Here is a 21,189-nt window from a genome sequence, read left to right on the forward strand (position 1 = left end):
TTTTTTTATACCTAGAAAAACATGTATAAAGTCATATAGTCATCCATTTGAAATACTGTAGTATGCAATAAATAATACACAATTATACATTATAAGATTCTAATTCCAAGTAATTTTTACTTTATAAATTAATGACTTAAATGTTTTATTATTAACCAGTTTTGGATTTCAATTTATGATTGAGAAATTTGCATGTATAATTTACTAACAAGTTAGGTATTGAAAAAATAAAACAACTATTATGGTTATTTTTAAGGAGGTGGGGTGAGATTATACGGTCATTTTTCAATTCTATTCACTATTCTGGCAAGAGTTAAAAGACTTCATTACATTATGTAGAATAAATGTAACATTAAACAGGAAGATCTGACAAATGAAATAACTTTTGTTATAGTCAATATTTTTTATTATTTTATCAGTTACAGAAACTTGCATTATATGTTTAGTGTAACATTTTTATATTTTACAATTTTTTGAAATCTCATTATTTAAATAAAAGTAATGTTGACCCAATAGAAAAAAAAAATATTCTAAATTCAAAGAAGTTTAACTTGGAAGCGGTGATTTTCTATCTTTGTCTAACGTACCAAGTGCTCTATTAAAGCAATAAGAATTCTAAAAACAGATTTGAATTTTTAGTCAAGTCTACATTTTTAAATTCTCCAAAAATTGAAATATGACAATTTTTTAAATACTCTTTAATAATAAAATGACTAGAATTTTTCAAAAATGTGGGCTGATCATTCTCAAGAAGACTTGACGAAGAATTCAAATCTTTTTTTCAGAATTCTTATTGCTTTACTGGAGCAATTGGTACGTTAGACAAAAAAACACGCAAAGGTTATGGATAAAAACACGTCTAAATTCTTATGTTGCCTTTGTGTTAGACAAAGACAGAAAATCACCGCTTCCAATCCCCTTTAAAATAAACCACTTGACACACATATATGTTTTACAACCAAATTTTCTAAAATCAGATTTACAATTTTTTTATTTCAGTACTGAAAAATAAAAAAGGTTATACCTTCTACATATATGTATAGCGTACGAGTCAATAAATTAAATATAAAAAAATTAAAAAATATTTATTAGAACAGGTTATTTTATTTGTCATGTTTTCCTGTTACACTCTGTATAATTCAATAGAAACATACAATGATATTCTATAGGTTAAATGTTTCTTTAATTTGTGTACCTAATCAAAACTCTTAACTGTTTAAGAATAAATTCAAATAAGTAGGTATATCTTATTTTGCTATAAACCTATATTATTTGATAATAAACTGTTGAAGATTTTAGTTTACATAAGAATTACTATTAAAGCATTGTTAGTTTATTATTTTATTTATCTACTTCTAAAATGAATATATAAATAATAATAATTTAAAGTTAGAAATAATACCAATCGTTCATGTTTTCAATGATGTTATACCATATAACTTGTAAGGTAATTTAAGCTACACAAATGTAATAAGAAACTTTACTTGTTTGTTGGTTACAGCACATTATAACTTAAAACCGTGATGGCTATTTGAACATTTTTTCTTTATGTATAGTATAATAATTTAATATTAATTGATAAATTAATACATGTAATATTCACATTACACTGCACTTTAGTGTCAGCATTTAATATTGAACCAGTTCAACAATAAAAGAATTTATAAATAAAATAAAAACAATTGTTATTTAATAATAACCCAATTTAATTCTTAAATTACTTATTTAGAACAAGTATTTACATTTTTAAACATTCAGCTAAAACAAAAATATACCAGTGTCAATTATTTATTGCTTGATTTGTATTAATATTTTTCTTAAAATATTTTAGAAATAACTAAGTACTAACACATACATATAGGAATAATTTTTTTATATTATCTAACTAGTTATAATAATGATAAAATAAATAGGTATATTATTTTTAAATTGAGTAATTTATACAAGAATAATAACTTATTATATAAATACCAAATAAAAATAAATATATGTTGAAATTTCAGTCAATACCACATTTTAAACACACAAAATAATACGAAAATATAGAATGTAATTTATAAACAATATCATAATAGCATAGCCTTATACTTTTAAAAATAAAGAGTTTAATACAACATTATTACATTAAAACATAGATAATGTTGAATTTACCTGTAAAATTTATATAGACAATTTCCAATTCTGAATTTGATTATTAACTTTCTTCATCCGGTTTGGGTATAATCTGTTAAATTGAGGAACATAGGATTACTTTTCTATAGTTAGAGAAGTAACCAGATTATATTCATTTAACATTTTTTACTTGAGATATATATAATATATATTATATTATAACCTATATTAGATAAAAAACTATTTCTATAATTAAAATGTTGAAGATTTAAGAATTTTTGTTAAGTGTATAGGCAACTATGTATAATTTTATAAGTTATTTATAGGTATTTATACTAATATTAATAAGATTAAATATCATATTATGTACACCTACTACAGGCCAATTAAATATGTTAATAACACAGACAGAGTCTAATTTGAAAGCTTTATTAGAATCTAAAAAGTATATGTATACTTAATTGATTATAGAAAATAACTTTCTATAAAAAAATAAAAATAAACATACAGTTCAAATTCTTTCAAATGTTTGATTAATAAAATATAATTCAGAATACTAATAAAATAAAAAGAAAAATATACCAATTACCTTTAATAAATGCCTCCACCAGTAGGAAGTAGCCTATAATAAGTAGCCATATAGTACTCTGTCTTAGTTCACACAGAAGTTTGAGCGAATAGTAGGGCATTTACTCTGAAACATTTGTTTCCCTTCAGTATGTTATAATATTTTGTTTTAAACAGTGTTATTATTATTAATTGCACTGACTAATATAGTATGTAATATCCAATTTGTAAAAATCCGATTGAAATAAATGTTCAGAATAACATTTCAATGTGTTCTTCAATGACCAATAACCATACATTTTCTGAAAACAAATGGTTTTTCAAAACATGGTAGGCTGCAAACTAAATGGTGTATCTATTTAATACAAATAGTGAAATTTAATTTCTTCAATACAACAGACAATAAAACAAAATGGATAAAACATAGTATACTCTACTAAACAAACTGAACGTAGGTACCTAATGGAACACAACATTGATAAAAGCCAATCACTTGTGTGGCATTTCTTTATTCTTCAGGCGTTGTTCAATGCAAGAACAAATATTATCCATCCTGAAAGCATTTATGAGTCAAAATACTTTGTTTCTTGCAAAAAGTATGCATAAGGATATTATTGAAAAATGATTTGAATATAAAACAGTCATATTTGATATAGTGTATTGATTATTATTAATAGATAATGAATACACGGTAAATATTTTTATTAGACTTAAACATCTTTCCAGCCCTTTAGGGTTCACACAATAATGTAAAATACAACTACAAATGAATCTCAGACACCTAATGAAACATGTCAATAATACACAATATTAAATATATTAACTATAATAGTATTGTAAAAAATTATTTTATATATTTAATTTATTTGTAAGTCACAGTTTCTCACAAAATATTTTATGATTAATCAGTTTTAATTGTTTGTACCAGTATACAAAATACAAGAATCTATTGTATTTTATACAAATTATGTTGTCAACAAAGTGTTTTATATTCAGCTCAGACACCTAATTCCAATTAAACATTAGTTATTATAATTAAGTTATTTTTAACTAGGTATTATGATAACACAACAAATACATGAATAGTTTATAGCATAGTTATAATTACACAAAATTCGCAGTTGAGTGAACTGAAATGGTGAACGCACTCGGTTCTTCATAATTTTTACAACCTTACAATAGAAATAACATCTAAAATAATATAATAAAATGTATGCCTAACATCCTATTAATAAAATGTCATACTGTAGTTACACTAGATGGAATTAACAATGTATTGTAATAATCTAATCTAGTATTTATATATATATATATATGTATGTATGTATATATATATACATATTAAATATTGATATTGATTTACATAAAATATAAATAAAAAAATATATACACACACATATATATAAATATATATATATAGGTATATATTAATTATTAAAGACTGGGGGACAAAATTATATAAAAAATTTAACTTACAATGGGGCCATAAATGTGCTATAAATAATGGAACAGCGGGTTAAATTAAATTTATAATTTTTATTTTCATACATCTGTTTTCTAATATTTTAGTATTTTTTTAGATTTATATACAGAGCACAAATGAGAAAACTTATAAGATTTCAACACTTAAAGAAATCTATTTTATCGGTTGTCACTGACTTTGATACTGCATTGAGTAAACTCCAGCTTGCATATTGGCTGGTGTTGACATCTGTTGTCCATTAGCAGCTTGTCCTGTTCCATTACCCATTTGATAAGCAGTGGCATTTGCCATCTGATAGGGATATCCAGTATATTGACTGTATGCAGCAGCACCACCATAGCTGGCTTGCATACCCTGCACATATTGGCCTTGCATTTGAGCATATGGGTACCAGTAATTCATTCCTTGATTATATGCCATATTATATGAGTATTGACCAGTAGTATCTGTACTAGCTGCAGCCTGCGCAGCTAGATTAGCTGCACTGTTTGGGTCACCTGACTCTTTACCCCAGAAACATTTAACAGGGTGACCGTTTATTTCTGTATTATGTACAGCCTCAATGGCGGTTGTAGCTGCTTCTTTTGTTGAAAATTTAATAAACGCATATCCTTTATCTCGGAAAGCTCGAATTTCAACAATTGTACCAAAGCGTGAAAACACCTGTTCAACTAGCTCTTCAGTTAAGCCTTCAACAATGCCTCCACAGTATACTGTACAGTTTGTTGGACTGGACTGATTATAGACATCATCAAATGTCACTGCTCGATAACCACTGTACTTGTTTGGGGCCCTAGGTGGAGGTGGTTTTCTTGTTGACCAATTTGTCCTGATGCTCCGACTACCCAGCCATTGACCATTCATTGAATTTATAGCATTTTCAGCATCAGATTTTTTAACAAATGATACAAAAGCGTATCCTTTAGATTTCAAAGTCTGAGGGTCTCGTACAATACGGCAGTTGGAAATCTCCCCGAATGGCGCAAATGCCTCTTTTAGAGTGTGTGTTTCAATTTCAGGGCTTAGATCACCAACAAATATATGATAATGGTTGCTTGTGTCAAGCTTAGGCTGATTGCCAGGTGTTGTGGCCCAATTGACTTTCATCTCTTTGTCTAAGAAGAGTCGACCATTCATTGCGGCTAGTGCTGTAGCCGCGCCCGAATGAGTGTCGAATTCAAGAAACGCATAAGGATCACTGCCTGGCTCACGTATTACCTTGCATGCATTAACTGGACCAATATTAGTGAACAATGCACATAGCAACTCTTCGGTGACTGATGGGTCTAAATTACCAACATATAGCGTACGAGGATTGCTCTCATCACTCATTTTAAACTGTTAATTATATCGGTTTTTTTATTTTAATAACAAAATAATACTTCGTACGTGTTTCAATAGCAAACGTATTTAAAGTGTTGGTTTACTCACAGACTGTTTAGCGTTTGTTGACGAAACAGACGACTCGTCTCGGAGCGGTTGCACAAACAATGGACGGGCGTATCGTTTTATCCGTTTCGGAAAAACCAAATTGAAACGTAGGCGATTCACCGAACGCCGGTAAGACTGTCGGCGGATAAAGTACGATTATGATACTTAGAGAACAAGCAAACGAAAACAAAAAAAAAATAATAATAATCAAAACACGATTCACTAACGCCTAACGAGATACACCATTTTTTTTTTCAGGAAAAAATATACGTAAAGCGAAAAAGTTCACGTAAATAATGAAAGGTTACAAAAAATGTTCGTATCACCACTTTTTACAGTGTAGGTGAAATCGGCCCGTCCAGTTGCCCGCACTGGTACCGGTGAACGATGACGACGAACCGGCCGCGTTTTCACCCGCCAGTTGTGACTTTGGTGGGGAGGGTATGGTAGGAGGTGTGGGTCGAAATCGTTTAGCTGCAAGCTGTCCGTGAATTTCCCCGAAGCGCCGTACGTTGTCTTCCGCGTCGTGAGACAATTTGGTTCTTCCGGCGAGGCGGCACTGTGACCGTCGCTGACGTAACGCTCGACGACCGACCGTGTACAACTTACTGAGTAGCGCCGCGCACAGATAGTGCTGTATTGCTGTTAAATATGGCGGCAAAGTACAAATGCAATACACAACCTCTCCAGTCGCCGCCGCCACCACAGAAGCCAAATGATGACGTTTGTCTTATGTGTTCTCGTTTGAATGGTTGTTACTTGGTAGTTACTAGTTGTGACTAGACCGGCAATGGCTGTACAAACAACTATTATCATGACGAAACAATTGGTTATGTATAACGTACCTGTAATATGTTTGTTTTGCCATGCAGCTTATTGCCGTGTTGTTGTGTTGTACTAAATTATTATTATTATTATTATTATTAAGTCGTATCCGTCGCCTTATAAGCTGTGGCCTTTAAGTATTTGCTTTTACATGCGTGACGTGTTAATTGCTGTTAGGAGTATGTTAGCGCAATACTTGTTTTCTCTCTCAGACCAACGCTCAACACGGATAAAATGCTTCCACTTAAAATCATGTTTTATAATTTTTGAGTAATATTAGAGTAAAATCATCTATTACTATGACTATGGATGATAATATTCTTGAGAATATGACGTATCGGTTTTATTTTTTTATTATTATTGACTTTGTATACGACTTGAAAATTTAAAAAAAGTTTGAACATTTAAATGCATGGTATTAAAATTGTTTGAAACCATCTTTAGGTAATCGGTACGTCATACTCTAAAAAATATTATCTATCGTTTTTGTAATGGATGATGTTACTCTAAGATTATTCAAAAACATAAAAAAATCGATTATGTGTGTTTTGTCAGTTACGCGTCGCGCGTGGGCCAGAGAAAGAAAACAAACAGTGCGCTGACATCCTATTAAGGTGTTTTAACTTATATAACTTTATTAAAAACGATTTTTCTAAATGTTATGCTTATTGTATTCTTACAATAATATTCAATCTCCGTTTTCGATTTGTTGCTTCGAATTATATTCACGTCGAAGATCACCAAGTCGGAGTACCATGGGTGTCCGCGGCTCTTTCTTTTAAGTCTTTAAGAGATTAAAAATAAAAACAAATTATTTTTATTCCACTATAGAATCAGATAGATTTTCCCTATGTGTCAAAATGCTGATGGAAAAAAAAATTAAATGCTTGAATGTTTTTCGTCTCACATTCACCAGTCTTACCCAGTCACTGGCCAGTGGTGTAATTAGGAATTTGTTTTTTGGGAGTAGGGGAGATTGTACATTTTTAGTAGAAATTTGTAAACCTTATGCCAAAATACCACAGAAATATAATTCTATTTTGTATAGGTGCATAGTTTTTTATTAAATATTTATATACCTATATAACTAGATCAATGTTACTTAGACTCTTAACATTTTGAAATATCATTATCCTAGGTACATTTTTAGGATCAACTTTGCTGTCCCTATGAATAGCCGAGAGTTTATTTGCTATTATAGAAACAACCAGGCACCGGCATGCTGTATTTAGGAATGGGAAATCGAAAGTACGACAATACGGTCAGACTTATCGCTGGCCGTGTCGACGCATCGTGATATTGTAATACACCTATATACCTACAGTATTACCTAAAGGTCATATAAATATATAATAAATAATAATACAATTTAATATAATCTCAAATCTGCCACAAGAATATCACATATGATTAATTAGGTATAAATATATTAAAACTATATTTTAAGTTTGAATTGTCTTAAGTTGTACATTTCCTATACTTTGATCAAAATGTGAACAGTAAAAAAAAGTATGTAGGAATAAAATACATCATACAATTTTATATTAAGGGAAAAACATTTAAAATTGAGCATTTTTTCGAAGTCGTGGACATGAGTTTTTTAATGAGTTGCCGAATGTAAGTAATAAATGAGTACCTACCTATATCTATTACCTAATGCCTACATCAATTTTGCATTGTTTCACACATAGTCGTGTACGTTGACGTATGTTTATCTTTCAAAACACACAAGTTCTGTCACGTAATAATATTTTTTAAAAGTATGAATGGTACCTTACTGCAGCTGAAAAAATAATTTCGAGGCTCAGGAATAGAAATAGGTATGTATATTATTAATGAGCATATGAGTGCGATTACTTGTGTTGTATATATACTTGTGTGTGCAAACGAGTTCCTAGTTTTGGGAAACTAGAACTCATACTTTTATACATAGTTGTAATTTTGATAGCTAGGTTTTAAGTCGTTGGGGAACGAGTCAAAATAATTTTTCGTTGCTCTTTTTTTCAAACATTTTCCTAGGTAGGTAGTAGGTACCTACATTTGTACATAAACTTTAATATTTACATTATATTTTGCATAGATACCACCATTACCGTTCATATAGTTATTATAATATTCATAAAGTCATAACTCAGTACCTACCTTATTAAACTAGATAATTTAAAAAAAAAAAGGAAGTAAGGAAGTATAACATAAATTTTTCTCAATAGATAATCCATTGGTAATTATTGTTTAACATATCAGGCAACGTATAAAATAAACGAATAAGCCATTATCTGTGTCTATAACGGTGCACCCTCTAAATATCCCCCGTTAAAAATATCCCAGTAACAAATATCCCAACTAAAAATAGCCTATATTCAAAATATCCCCAGTAATATTATTAGTTAATTTTAAGATGACACGGTACATTGCACAAATACAATAAAAAAATTAACTAAAATTCATAAAATTATTTTTCAAAAATAAAAAAAATATAAATATGAATTAAGGGATAATATGACGAGATATTTTGAATATAGGATATTTTGATGCACGGTATATTAAGGGTACACCGTACACCGTAATAGACACACCACACACATAATGGCTTATTCGTTTATTCGTTTTTTTCGTTTACATAATATTATCTAAAATATTTACCTAGGGAATTTTGTTGTATTTTTGGAGTGAGATAAACTAATATAATTTAGCAAAATATGAATTATAATTTAAAATTGTTTAATTTCTAAGGGGAATTGATCAACTATCTTTGATACTTTCTACGCTGATAGTGTTTTGAATTATATTCGTGGTTATAATTTATAACTATTTTCAAAAGAATTGGTGAAATATTCGTGTTTAGCTTCGCTCATTGAGTGTCTAATACTCTAATGTCTATCTATATATTATAGATCAGGTATATAATTTAATACATTTTTTAATAACTGTTAAATTTATACCTACCTAATTTAATAATAAAAAGGGTCTATACCTTAACGAACACTCTACATGATCATAGGAACAGAATTCATAAGTATAAGTATTATTATTTTAACATTGCAAAACAGAGTGTCTCATTTAAAATGAAACTTTAAAAGACACATGCGTGGTATAGTATACCTCAATAAGTTACATAAGTACTTACACGTCCATCTTGAAATATATTTTGATAATATTAGAGTTATTATTTTTAAATTTTAACTTATACATACCTGTTTTAAGTGTTATGAGTGCACCTACCCACCTACATAGATATTAATTTTAAAGAAAATATAATTTTCATTTAATTGTTTTGCAAAACAATGCATTAACATGATTATTGTAGGTAAGAAATTTTGAGGTTATTTTTAATTTAAAACTGATTGGGTGGTGATAATATTATTTGTATTAAGGCGTGTAGTGCTGTAAATGTAGGTACTTATGCATTATGTACACGTCAAGCCTATGTCTTATAGTTGATAATTTTTCGGATGGGTGACCACTGACCATACATGGCTAGTATTATAATATTGTCGAAATAAAAATAGAATATACATTTTAAAATCTTCAAACAATTTTAATTTTTAATTATATAGGTATTTTATTATATAATTATTGTATATTAATGATTTTAAATTGTTATCAAAATTACCAATTATAATGGAAGAATTTTTATTTACAATAAATTACAATGGATTTCATTGAAATATAATAGTACATCACATATTCAAAAGGCATAGGTACAATAATATGCATTTATAATAATAAAAATAATAATAATACAATAAATTCACATAATAATACATTTAAAAATCAAAATAAATATAGACAAAAATAAGTTGTGCTTAAATTTTCTGAATAAATATACTATACGGCAAGTGTACATAAATAATATACTAATATCAAGGGGTAAATTAGAATACCTATACCTACCTAGTATATATAAATTATAAAAGCCGACTGCACAGCCCCTTATTAATTTAAGCACAACTTATTTTCATTGAGTGAAATATAGAGTTCCAACATATGATAAGTTGTAGTCTACATGAACATTTTACATATTTGTAACATTTGTAATATTATGTTAAATGTTCATTTTACAAACGACTTTATAGGTAGAACATAATATCATATTTTATAATTTAATATATTCAATTTTACGTTTGAAATTAATTATTAGTAATTAAATATATTTATGTGAACACAATGTCATTTTAATATCTCATTATTACTTAGACATTCAGTTATACATAGGGATTGGGCGAGGTAAACAATAAATTAAGTTTGACATTAAATGTTTTTCTTTGACTTTACTTTAATTCGTATAAACACAAACTTAACGGACATTAATTACTATAATTACTCACAATGTAATTTGAGTTCATTGTTAGTTTTTGTAGTTAATTTTGCTCGGTTTCGATAAGAGTTGTAATATAGATAACTAGGCATTTCGTAAATATAATATCAACACATGCATTAACTGTTGAAAGAAAATAATACAATTTTATTTAATCAAACTATAGTGTTTTGCTTCTTACGAATTGTTATACAATAAATATCTATATTGTAATAAAACCAATAATTGCACACCTATATTGCCTATATAGTATTTTTTGGATCTATTGAAAATACACATTATTTGAGTTTTATTTTTGATATGTTTTTCATGTCCTTATTAACGATCATAAATGTAAGATTCTTTCCTTTGTTTGTATGCTATATTGCTATAGCTTAAACTTTTTATATTCATTTTAAAATCTTATTCTTTTATTACATGTGCAAATATTGTAAATACTGTAATTATCATAATTATAAGTAATAATATCACTCCACTATTATAACTCAAATGTACCATCCTTAAAACCCACCTGGAAAATTTGTAATGACCATATTATAGCTGCCGGGTTATTTTTTTGAGGTCAATAAATAAGAAAAATAAAATAAATGTAAAATTGTATACATATTTTTTTTATTGATTGATACATTTATGTATGAATAATAACTATATTGTACCTATACTCTATAGGTAGGTAGGGTAATAAACTATAAAAACATTAAGTGTGTTAAAACTTTTTTTGATCTTCACAACAACTTGAAGAAAACATTTTCAAACGTATCAAAGAAGAAATAATTATGAATAAGAAAAACAATTAAAACCTATAAATGTAGGCCATTTTAAGTATGAATTTTTAGTTCATTTACTAATTTAAGAACCTATATGTATTCGAACGGCGTAAAAAAAAACTACTAGGTACCTATTATCTCATAGTTATTACTATTGTCAGTGGATATAACAATAATAATAACACAATGCCAATAAATACAATAGAAACAAACAAATTAGTAGAACTTAAGTTTAAGAATTACTATATTATAATTTGTTTGATTATAATTTATTATAAATATTTATAACGTGAAAAGAAGTATCCAATGAAAAGAACAATTGGACACTCTTTTTAGATTACCCTGTAGCAAACAGAATTATTATAATATTAAGTATTAGTAACTTCACAATGACGATATAAATATCATATTGTATGACACTACATTATTACTGCGAAAGAAATATATTCAAAAATTTTTTTTATCTCATATAATAAATATTACTTCAGCAAACTCTATTAAATGTCAATAAATCGATAAAAATACATGATAATATTTTGTTTTAAGCCAATTATTATAGGTCTCAAAAAATTACGTGTTGTTTTTAGGCACAAAAAACTGTATAACAATAACAGTAGACCAATATGGTTAGGTACAGTATGGAGTATACTGATAGACACGTTTCCGGCGGTGGTGTGTGGCATATTATAGTACAATATTATTGTTTATTATAACGATGTGATTGTTTCCGGTTTACGTACATCATACTATTATATCCAATAGACGGCCTACAGCAATTATTGTTAAAATTACGTCAGCATATAACATTATATTCTGTTGTCTCTGTCTGGCACTTACATAAACAATAACAAAACTGCTCTTCGCAACTTCGCAAACAGTTCTCACTTTGTTGCCAAACTGCAGTTCACGTGTCATAATATTATAAGGTCTTAGAATCAATTAAATAAGTGCACCGAGAATATGGGTGGCATTTACTATACGTATAGAGATAAGTATTGTGATAGTGCCCCTCCTTTCATTTATTGGGTATTTCACCAATGTTTGAACTGTAAAATATTATAAAGAGCATGCATAGTGAGTAGGGACATATAGGGACAAGAAGTTATTGATAAGTTACTCTGACATTCTCCTCTCAAAAAACCCAAAAGGGGTGGATGGTCACTGCGAGAGTCTAGCGGAGTTTTTTGATCTAATATTTTTGTATATTGTTTTTTGTTTTTTAAATTTAGTTTCTTCTCGTCACCACATAAGTTTATTTCGGCTGTCTACCAATTAAACAGGCTCGCCCGGTCTCTCGTGCCCACGCGCACGTCGGACGAGCGTGGCTCGTTTCACAAAACAGTGTCCAACGTGTCCAGCGACTGGAGAATTCCCTCGTCCCGGCTGCACCATTCGATCAACTCATCTAAAGTCACGTTACCATCATTGTTTTTGTCAATTAACTGAAACAAATAACACCGAATGACGACTTTTATTATTATTATTGTTGAAGCTGAATAACAAATCGGCCCTACGTTTATATATTATATGTATTAATATTATTTATGAATTATGAGTATTTCAGTGTAAAAAGTGATCAATATATTGATCGCAATTCGCAATATACTCATTTTATCAATATTATGTAAATACGGCCCAATAAAAATTTAAAAAAAAAATGGTATCATAATTTGGTATCTACAACGCATTGTGTATTTATAATACATACACAAATATGATTATAATATGATAAGAAAATTAATTGTTTTTTTTATAGTACCTAATATAAAATTATAGTATTTTTTTGGTTAAATTAAATTAAGTGCCTGGGTACAATGTATAATAGCCGTAGGTACCTTCTTACTTTCTTTAAATACCTATTGTCTCTTTCAACATTTTAACTCTTTCTTAAATAATAATAACATAATAATTATAAGACACTTACATGAAAAATCCGGTCAACATGGTCTTTTGCAGATTGATCATCTACGTGTGGGTCAGTATGTCTCCCTAGCATGCTATAAATGGAATGTACTACGTCTTGCATTTCTTTTTTTGTTATAACTCCGTCTTTATTGAGATCATATAATCCAAATATCCAATGAAGTTTCTCTTGAACACTTCCTCGAGAAACTTTGGACAATATAGCCAAAAAATCCTATGAAAAAAATTATGCATTATATATTAATTATAAATACAATTTGCAATAATATATGTATGATGTGTAATTACTATCTAGATAAATATATAAAATCTGTCAGATGGATCAATAAACAGGCCACAGTGTACTGTGCCACTATGCATTCCTCTACTCCTGTTCTGCCCAACATTTAAAACTTCCCTATATTTCTATTTTTTATACATTTCAATTTAAAATGGGTATCAAATAAATATTTAATGTAATTTGTCATATCATTATTATTTACATCTATAATGTGCAGGCTTATCGTATTAATAAATATAGAATACGTCATAATGGACATATATTATGATATGAAAAAAATAATCTATATAAATATTTTTCTATTGATTTAAAAATACAACTCGGCGGCAAAGTCCATTTATCTTATAGCTCATAAAATAATAAATACGAAACAATTTTGACATTGCCAGTATCTATTATTTTTTTATTTTTTATTATCATTTTAATTATTGAATAATATTCGCAGTACATATTTTTAAAATCTCGTTAGCAAAGATTATTTTTTACAACTGAATTAAGTTTGATGTAATGCATTATTGTAACGAATACAGTCATCCGGAAAACAAATATATATAATATATATGATTATTTTCTGGTTTAACGGACACGCTTTGTCACTGGAAGGCGTAGCACGATAACTCGTTAAAGCGGTCTGATGGGTACATATACTCTTTTGAAAATCAGTACCGAGTACATAATAAAAATAGTAACTTTTTCAATACGTGGCAGTCACATTAAGCATCGTTATATACATGACTGGCATTTAATAAAAGCATGTGGATCACCGACTTTACCATTAAAAATAGGCACATATATGCAGGAGATGAGTAATTTAAACTTAAACCGTGCAAATGTAGAGGTGTAACACAATTAATATTATTATTGATCAATATATTATATCAAGCCTAGTATAAACGAATAATACCACAAAAATGGAAATTTTTCAGCACATTTTGATTTTTAAGTATTATATATTATTCAACAAAAGCAATAGTACCGTCGCTGGATGCTCCCTTCTATCGCGCCTACATACCTACTTATAAAAAATTATTTTTTATCTCTTCGGCCTATTGTAATAACTATGTACATATTGTTGAATAACCTAATAAAAAGTATAAAAAAAAAAAATATTATTTAACACCATAATATTGTAGACTAAATGTTTATCATCACAATATACACACATTATATACACTACTGACGTCCTCATTGAGTATCTATTTTCACTCAACACATTTTACCCTGAAATATTAATACTACCATTATATTAGAGCTTCACCAATCATGTTAGTATTTTTTTAGTCACAAATTTCATTGGTTTGAATAGTAAATAACTATAGGTATGCACAGGGCATTATTAATGCCAAAAATAACTGAATTATCAATAAAGTATACCACGCACTTTCATTGATAAAGAACCACGATGCAACGGGCGGTGTCTTATTAAAATTACAAAACTGAATTTGAATTGAAACTTTGTAGAATTCATTATAATGCATCACGACTATCAATATATTTTTAAAAGACGTGATTACTAAGACGATCTCTGTTAAATGCTTATGCGCCAAATATTCACCTACATATATATTTTATAAAATATAACTAATCAACAACAATAACAAAATCAATTTATTATGGTAATGTAGTGAAAATATTGAAATCCATCGCATATTTAACGACTATCCTTAAATATTAATGGGTTCATTCGTTCATTCAATATGAGTCCTTACTTATATTTATTGATTTTAGTTATTGTATACATCATTTAACTAAGCTGTGACAGGATATACAGACTATAGATACCGGCTATTGGGAATTCGTCTCGCTTCGCTTAACCCGTCGTAGAATAGTGGTTATAAATTTGAATTCAATGATAAAATATAACCACATTTGAAAAATAGATCTGGGAGTGTAATGGTTATTAGCTTTAAATATTGTGAGTAGATATACGTTTTTTTGTCTAAATTTTGAGTTTGGTACTGATTAAAAAAACTTTCTCAAAAACGAAATTGAGTAATTAATTATTTAACACCAATGTAATACTTAACAAAATATAATTCTCGATTTTATTATTATTTTGATTTCGTTAGTAACAAATATGCCGTACATTTTACAATAGGTAATGATTGCAATAAATTATTTGTCTTTAGTTTTTTATTACGCTAGAAAAACTAATTCAAATATTTTTAAATTTTAAATTAATAAATAAAATAAGGTCGGTAGAGATAATAATATTATTAAGATTTCCTTAATTAGTTAAAACTTCATGGCCAAAAATAGTTTTTAATGAAATAAAATTGTCCAAAATAAGAATAAATAAATTATTCAAGCAGATTATATTTAATTTTAATCATATAATCTTACACTAAGTTTGTTTAAATTAGTGAACACTTTATTTATATTAAAATGAAAGAAGTACAATACATTTTATTTAATATTTTTAGATTTCAGTATTTTACACTAAACCCATAATATAAGTATTCAGAACATTTTTTGTATAATATATTATATTATTATAATATATCTATTTCAGTATTAAAATAGATATGAATTATTTATACTGAATACCTATAATATACATACTATATCTATAGGTAGGTATTTGTTTTCATTAATCGATTTCTTTTAATAATTATTGTGTTTTTAATCTTCTTCTTCTTCTTCTTTTTTTTTTATTTGATTAAAGGCTTAAATTACAAAATTCTTCTTCTTCTTTATAAAACAGAAATAAGATTATTGCCTACTATTATTTAGTTATCAAAATCACAATGAAAAATCATTTTATTAATCATTCAAATTTGGAATGTATAAATTTGAAATAATATAGAATTTATAAGCCATTGCAAATATAAACTAACAACTTACCTATGTATAATAATATCATGAAGTTATATTTTTATTATATTTATTGACTGCAGTTATGTAGTATTAAAATGTTTATAGGTATACGACCTCGATGGAATTTCAAGCCTTCGAGAGAGTATTAAAATCTAGACAATAGTTATTTATTGAAAAAAATAAAAATATCGTAAAAATAAATTGAAATTCCTTTGGGTTATTATTGAGTACTTAGGTAGCACATATAAAATGTATTATAAAGTTTATTTTTGTACAGAACTGTGTGAGTTGACGATCGTATAAATTTGAGTAAAAAGAAATGGAAATTAAATAAAACACAAAAGCACACCAATACCTACCATTAGACATTTGTTGTAAATATATTATTTGCAATGGTTAATATCACTAGCGGCTTTCAAGCATTATTATTTAAATGTCTCTAATTTATTAGTTCAAAAAAAAAAAAAAAATATGAATACAGTTATATATAATCCATCAAAATACATTTAAAAAAATTATTATATAGCTTAATCATTGATTCGTTTTTAAGTGAAGTGGGGTAATTAAAAAAAAAATGGGGAATATGTAAATACAACGTTGGAAAAAATAACAATTATTACGTTTTAATTAATTTTATAATAACTGTGAAAGTATTAGAAAATTAAAAAATTAAATACCCAACATCAATGATAAATTGTTTTTTATTATTAAAAATTGTATTTGCATTTGTATCTATTTTTTATAATTTGTATTTACCCAACTTCAAGACTTATTAGTTGTATTATTTTTATTTTTAGTAATATTGTTTCTATACATGGATGTATTATATAACTCATTATTTTTTATAATATATTATATAACACATAGTTGTTTTCTTAAATAGATATTTTTAGTTCATCTTGAAACTATTTCATAACTTGACAATAGTCTTTCAAAGGCATCAAGGTCCACGTTAATACTACAATTATTGGACAAGGGCATTAAAAAGGTTTTCCCATCATAATGGTTAAAAATCATTGATAAGAAACTTCAGGTATTTTCTGTTCATTGTCCTTTCTGAGATAAATTAAAAAAGTTTTCTTTTGACCTTTTGATCGACAATATAAATTTTAAAAAAATACCCGTTAAGAATAAAAATACAAGTAAATTATTTTGCAAAGATTTCAACAAAATCGACAATGCAAAAGTGCAATTTTGTGCGTGATAGATAGGAGAGAAAAAGTAACCACAAAGATATACCAACGTTTTTTTTCTTTAAAATTGTTATTTGAAAAATTAATTCACCTTGATATTCAGTTTTCTTAGAAAAAAAAATCTTAAGTAACACATTTCCAAATTTGTAAGTACTTAACAGCTATTTTCTGAATTGTACTAACACATTTTTTATAATAATTCAGGATATATTATCATAAAATTGTATATGGTATAAATTGCATACAATCGCCCTATAAATAAGTACCAAAAGCACGTAATAGAGAACTTAAAATAAAAGTAAAGAAATAGTTTGTTTTAGATACAGTATGTGCAACAAGTGCAATAAGTACACTTCATATTATTACTGTAGGCTAATAATATTATACTATGTTTTATTTGGCATAGTTTTTAATTGCATTCTTGTTTTGTAATCATTACTTTTAATGTTGTGAATTTATTAGTGCATATAACTGTATAAGTGTTTTACGGAAATCTGGTACCTAATTAAATTTATTTCGCTCAGGAAATGTTTTAATTTATACCTAACTTTGTGTGCATCTAGCTCATAGTTCTTTATAAATATTCAGATTAATTCTATTTATGATTTAATCATTTCATTTATATGGTAATTCGGTATTAATACTACAAATCAATTTTATTTTACAGCTAAAACTTTATAAGTAAAATTTAATTACCTCAAAGCTAATTTTTCCAGTTTGATTTCTCTTGATTGTATTGAACACATATTGGGCATATTGTGAAGCATCTAAAATAAACGTTGTACATAAATTATCTAAACTTAATCAGATTGAAAAATAGGTATTTTAATTAATATTAAATAGTTATATAAGGTGCACATTTTATAGTTGACAATTGATTCAAATAATAAGTAGGAACCAATTAATAATACAAATTATGATGTTTAAAATAAAAATCACATATAATTTAAAAACCGATAAGCCTCTCGGTATATTCAGAATCTAAAAAATAGAGGAACGTGAAATTTAAAATGACGGTGTTGTTAAATAATTTATTATTTTGTTTTTGTTAAGTATCTATGCTATTGTATATCAAAAGTGAATATTTTTTTGTGTATAAGTGATTTGAAAATGAATGATTAATAATAATACTAATGATTCAGACCAATAAGACGACAAAAAAAAAAAAAAAATGGATGACTGATGGATTTTAATATTATTTATGGTATATTGATTTAATAAGTTGATTATTATTCATCTAAATTATAAATAAGTATAGCATAGAAATGAAAGTTTTGATATACACTCTCACGGAACTTACCGTGGAAAAATGATCTAAATTATATTTAAATAATACATATAATTGTATTGAGTATTCATACAGCCAGTAAACTTCATATATTTATTAATGTTATGTTTTCCCCCTTATGACCTTATAATTTATTATTACCGGCTATTATGCATGTATGAAAATATATCGTGTGGTAAAAATATTTAATAAAACATATTTTTCTAAAATATACATTAATTTATTTACTAACCACCTTGGGGAAAAAACTGCGAGAATATGTGTTTGAATGAATCTTCATCTACCATGCCAGTAGGACACTCCTAAAGTAAAAGATATATATTAGTTTTATACTTAAAGAAATGCATTTATAAAAAAACTTAACAAAACTAATCATAGTTAAGAGTTTAAGACTTTGAAAGGTTAAATATTTCTAATTTGTAAAACCCTAGTGTTTGACAATAGGTAAGTAGATACATGAATGTATTTGTGTTAGGTGTATCGTTTTTTTTAACTTAAACATAAATATTGACAGACATATCTGCCAATATTGTTCTAAAAATTAAAAAGTTCATGAAAACAAAATTTCTCTCTAGAGACCTATTTAAACTAAGATAATCGTTGATAAACACCAACCATTGTCTTCTTACGTTCAAAGTAAAATAATCAAAATATATTGTATAAACTAAAGTGGTATTAAATTACGGTTTTCAATTACTGTAATACTGTACTTATGATTTTTGTTCAATTTATTTTAGAGAATAACAGTTTTGGCAGTTAAAAAACTAATAAAGTTTCATGTGGGACATTTTCAATTTAAAATTGAATTGAAAATAATATGTAGTTTAGAAAAGTTATTTTCTTCAAATTCCTTTGTAATTTTTCAGAAATTCATACAATAGAGCAAAAAAAAAATAATAGGAGGTTATTTTAAAAATAAAAGCAACTTATACTTTAAAAATTAAATTTTTTAAATCACATATTAGTTAAAATAAATATCTTTATAATATTGATGGGAGTATCTAAATAAATAATTTTTAAATAATATAAAAGCAAATTTATACCTATTTTTTTTTTTTACCAACAATTAGTTAAAATTTAAATCTAACAATCTTAATAGATTTACACATTTGTGTACGCCAAAAATAAACATTGTTTATAAGTAATCAAAAACACTCTTTATTATTATATAGATGAGTAACTTAATTAATGCAATGGGCTTTATGCTTTTATCTTTGAAACTCGGCATTACTGAGCTATTAATCATTAATCATTATGTCTTAAGAAAATGCATTGACGTAAGAAAAATGTTTTCCTTTGTTAGTCATCTACTTCTAATAATTGAGATTTTAAAATACTTTTTTTTCAATGCTGCCTCAAAGTACCTATCCAAAAAAATATCAAACTGTCTTTAATATTTTATTAGAAACATACCTGTTTAAAACCTCTATAAATTAATTGAATTTCTTTTTTATTGAACTTGGTGATTTTTGTGAGCTTTGTTAACTCTTCTGGTCTGTACCTCGATACGTGTATATTGAACTCATCAATATCTTCTTCTGTAACATAAACACAAAAGAAATGTGTGAGTAAATATTTTTTATTTATTCCCATTTGCTGCATAAAATACGATATCATTGATCATAATAATCATTACAACCAAACTATAGGCAACTTTTTTTTCCGTGTGTTTTAAAGAGTTTAAACAATACTAGAGAATTTATTTAGTATTTAGAATTCATGTGATAGAAGTAATACCCACACACCATAACGTCATACAAATAGTCCATAAAAACAAAACTATACCATGTACTATTAAACAATTTATTTTGAAATAAATTTAAATATTTGTCATTAGGCATCGGATACATTTTTTATATTTAATACATTAAAATTAGCATTTAAGCCTGAAAAATGAAAGCATTTTTAATTGTAAGATAGTGCAACTTTTTACCGGAAAACATTTTTGAATATAAATGGAACACTTATATCGTATGTGATGATATTCATTGAAAAACATTTTTTTAGAAATGATAAAATGGAAAGTAGAGTGGCAACTTAATGTACATTTTACGGCTAACGAGAGTCGAGTAAAAATACTGCATTTCCAACATACTGCTTCCCCAGTACACCGCCTTCAAATTAAATTATTCCAAATTAAAATCCCATCTTTGCCTAACATTCTGCGCTGGTGTGTCCTCCTCTC

General features: G+C 27.0%; 2 protein-coding genes across 8 annotated transcripts; both read right to left on the bottom strand.

Annotated features, from left to right (window-relative positions):
• Positions 1-1,737: 1,737 nt before the first annotated feature.
• On the bottom strand, positions 1,738-5,924 carry LOC111028577 (nucleolysin TIAR). 6 transcript variants are annotated; one of them, XR_002603920.1, is made up of 4 exons: positions 5,594-5,916; positions 3,139-3,232; positions 2,882-2,981; positions 1,738-2,806 (listed from the first exon to the last, which is right to left on the bottom strand). XR_002603920.1 is itself a non-coding variant. In XM_022307275.1 (2 exons), exon 2 carries the CDS (start codon positions 5,492-5,494, stop codon positions 4,331-4,333), a length of 1,164 nt encoding a protein of 387 aa, XP_022162967.1. In that variant the 5' UTR covers positions 5,495-5,500; positions 5,594-5,899; the 3' UTR covers positions 4,196-4,330. The 6 variants fall into 6 exon arrangements, 1 of the variants encoding a protein (XP_022162967.1); XR_002603919.1 differs by having other exon boundaries at positions 2,204-2,224; positions 2,702-2,806; positions 2,882-3,232; positions 5,594-5,924; XR_002603917.1 differs by having other exon boundaries at positions 2,204-2,224; positions 2,702-2,981; positions 5,594-5,919.
• A 5,521-nt stretch (positions 5,925-11,445) lies between these two features.
• On the bottom strand, positions 11,446-20,602 carry LOC111028583 (Kv channel-interacting protein 2-like). 2 transcript variants are annotated; one of them, XM_022307287.1, is made up of 5 exons: positions 20,418-20,602; positions 19,240-19,306; positions 18,413-18,483; positions 13,428-13,640; positions 11,446-12,945 (listed from the first exon to the last, which is right to left on the bottom strand). In XM_022307287.1, the coding sequence occupies exons 1-5, from the start codon at positions 20,595-20,597 to the stop codon at positions 12,835-12,837; spliced, it is 642 nt and encodes a 213-aa protein (XP_022162979.1). In that variant the 5' UTR covers positions 20,598-20,602; the 3' UTR covers positions 11,446-12,834. The 2 variants fall into 2 exon arrangements, with proteins under 2 accessions (XP_022162979.1, XP_022162978.1); XM_022307286.1 differs by having other exon boundaries at positions 19,237-19,306.
• Positions 20,603-21,189: the final 587 nt, after the last annotated feature.

The sequence above is a fragment of the Myzus persicae genome, unplaced genomic scaffold, assembly GCF_001856785.1.
Source record: "Myzus persicae strain clone G006 unplaced genomic scaffold, MPER_G0061.0, whole genome shotgun sequence".
In the NCBI taxonomy this organism is placed as follows: domain Eukaryota; kingdom Metazoa; phylum Arthropoda; class Insecta; order Hemiptera; family Aphididae; genus Myzus; species Myzus persicae.

What these genes read in the sequence shown, in the direction of transcription:
- LOC111028577 (XM_022307275.1), bottom strand. Translation starts at nt 5,494, where the DNA reads ATGAGTGATGAGAGCAATCCTCGTACGCTATATGTTGGTAATTTAGAC.
- LOC111028583 (XM_022307286.1), bottom strand. Translation starts at nt 20,597, where the DNA reads ATGGGAATAAATAAAAAATATTTACTCACACATTTCTTTTGTGTTTAT. An exon ending in CTGGAAAAATTAGCTTTGAG is followed by an intron (nt 13,641 to 18,412) that starts GTAATTAAATTT and finishes TTTTTTTCATAG; the next exon opens with GATTTTTTGGCTATATTGTC. An exon ending in ATGTTGACCGGATTTTTCAT is followed by an intron (nt 12,946 to 13,427) that starts GTAAGTGTCTTA and finishes TATTTGTTTCAG; the next exon opens with TTAATTGACAAAAACAATGA.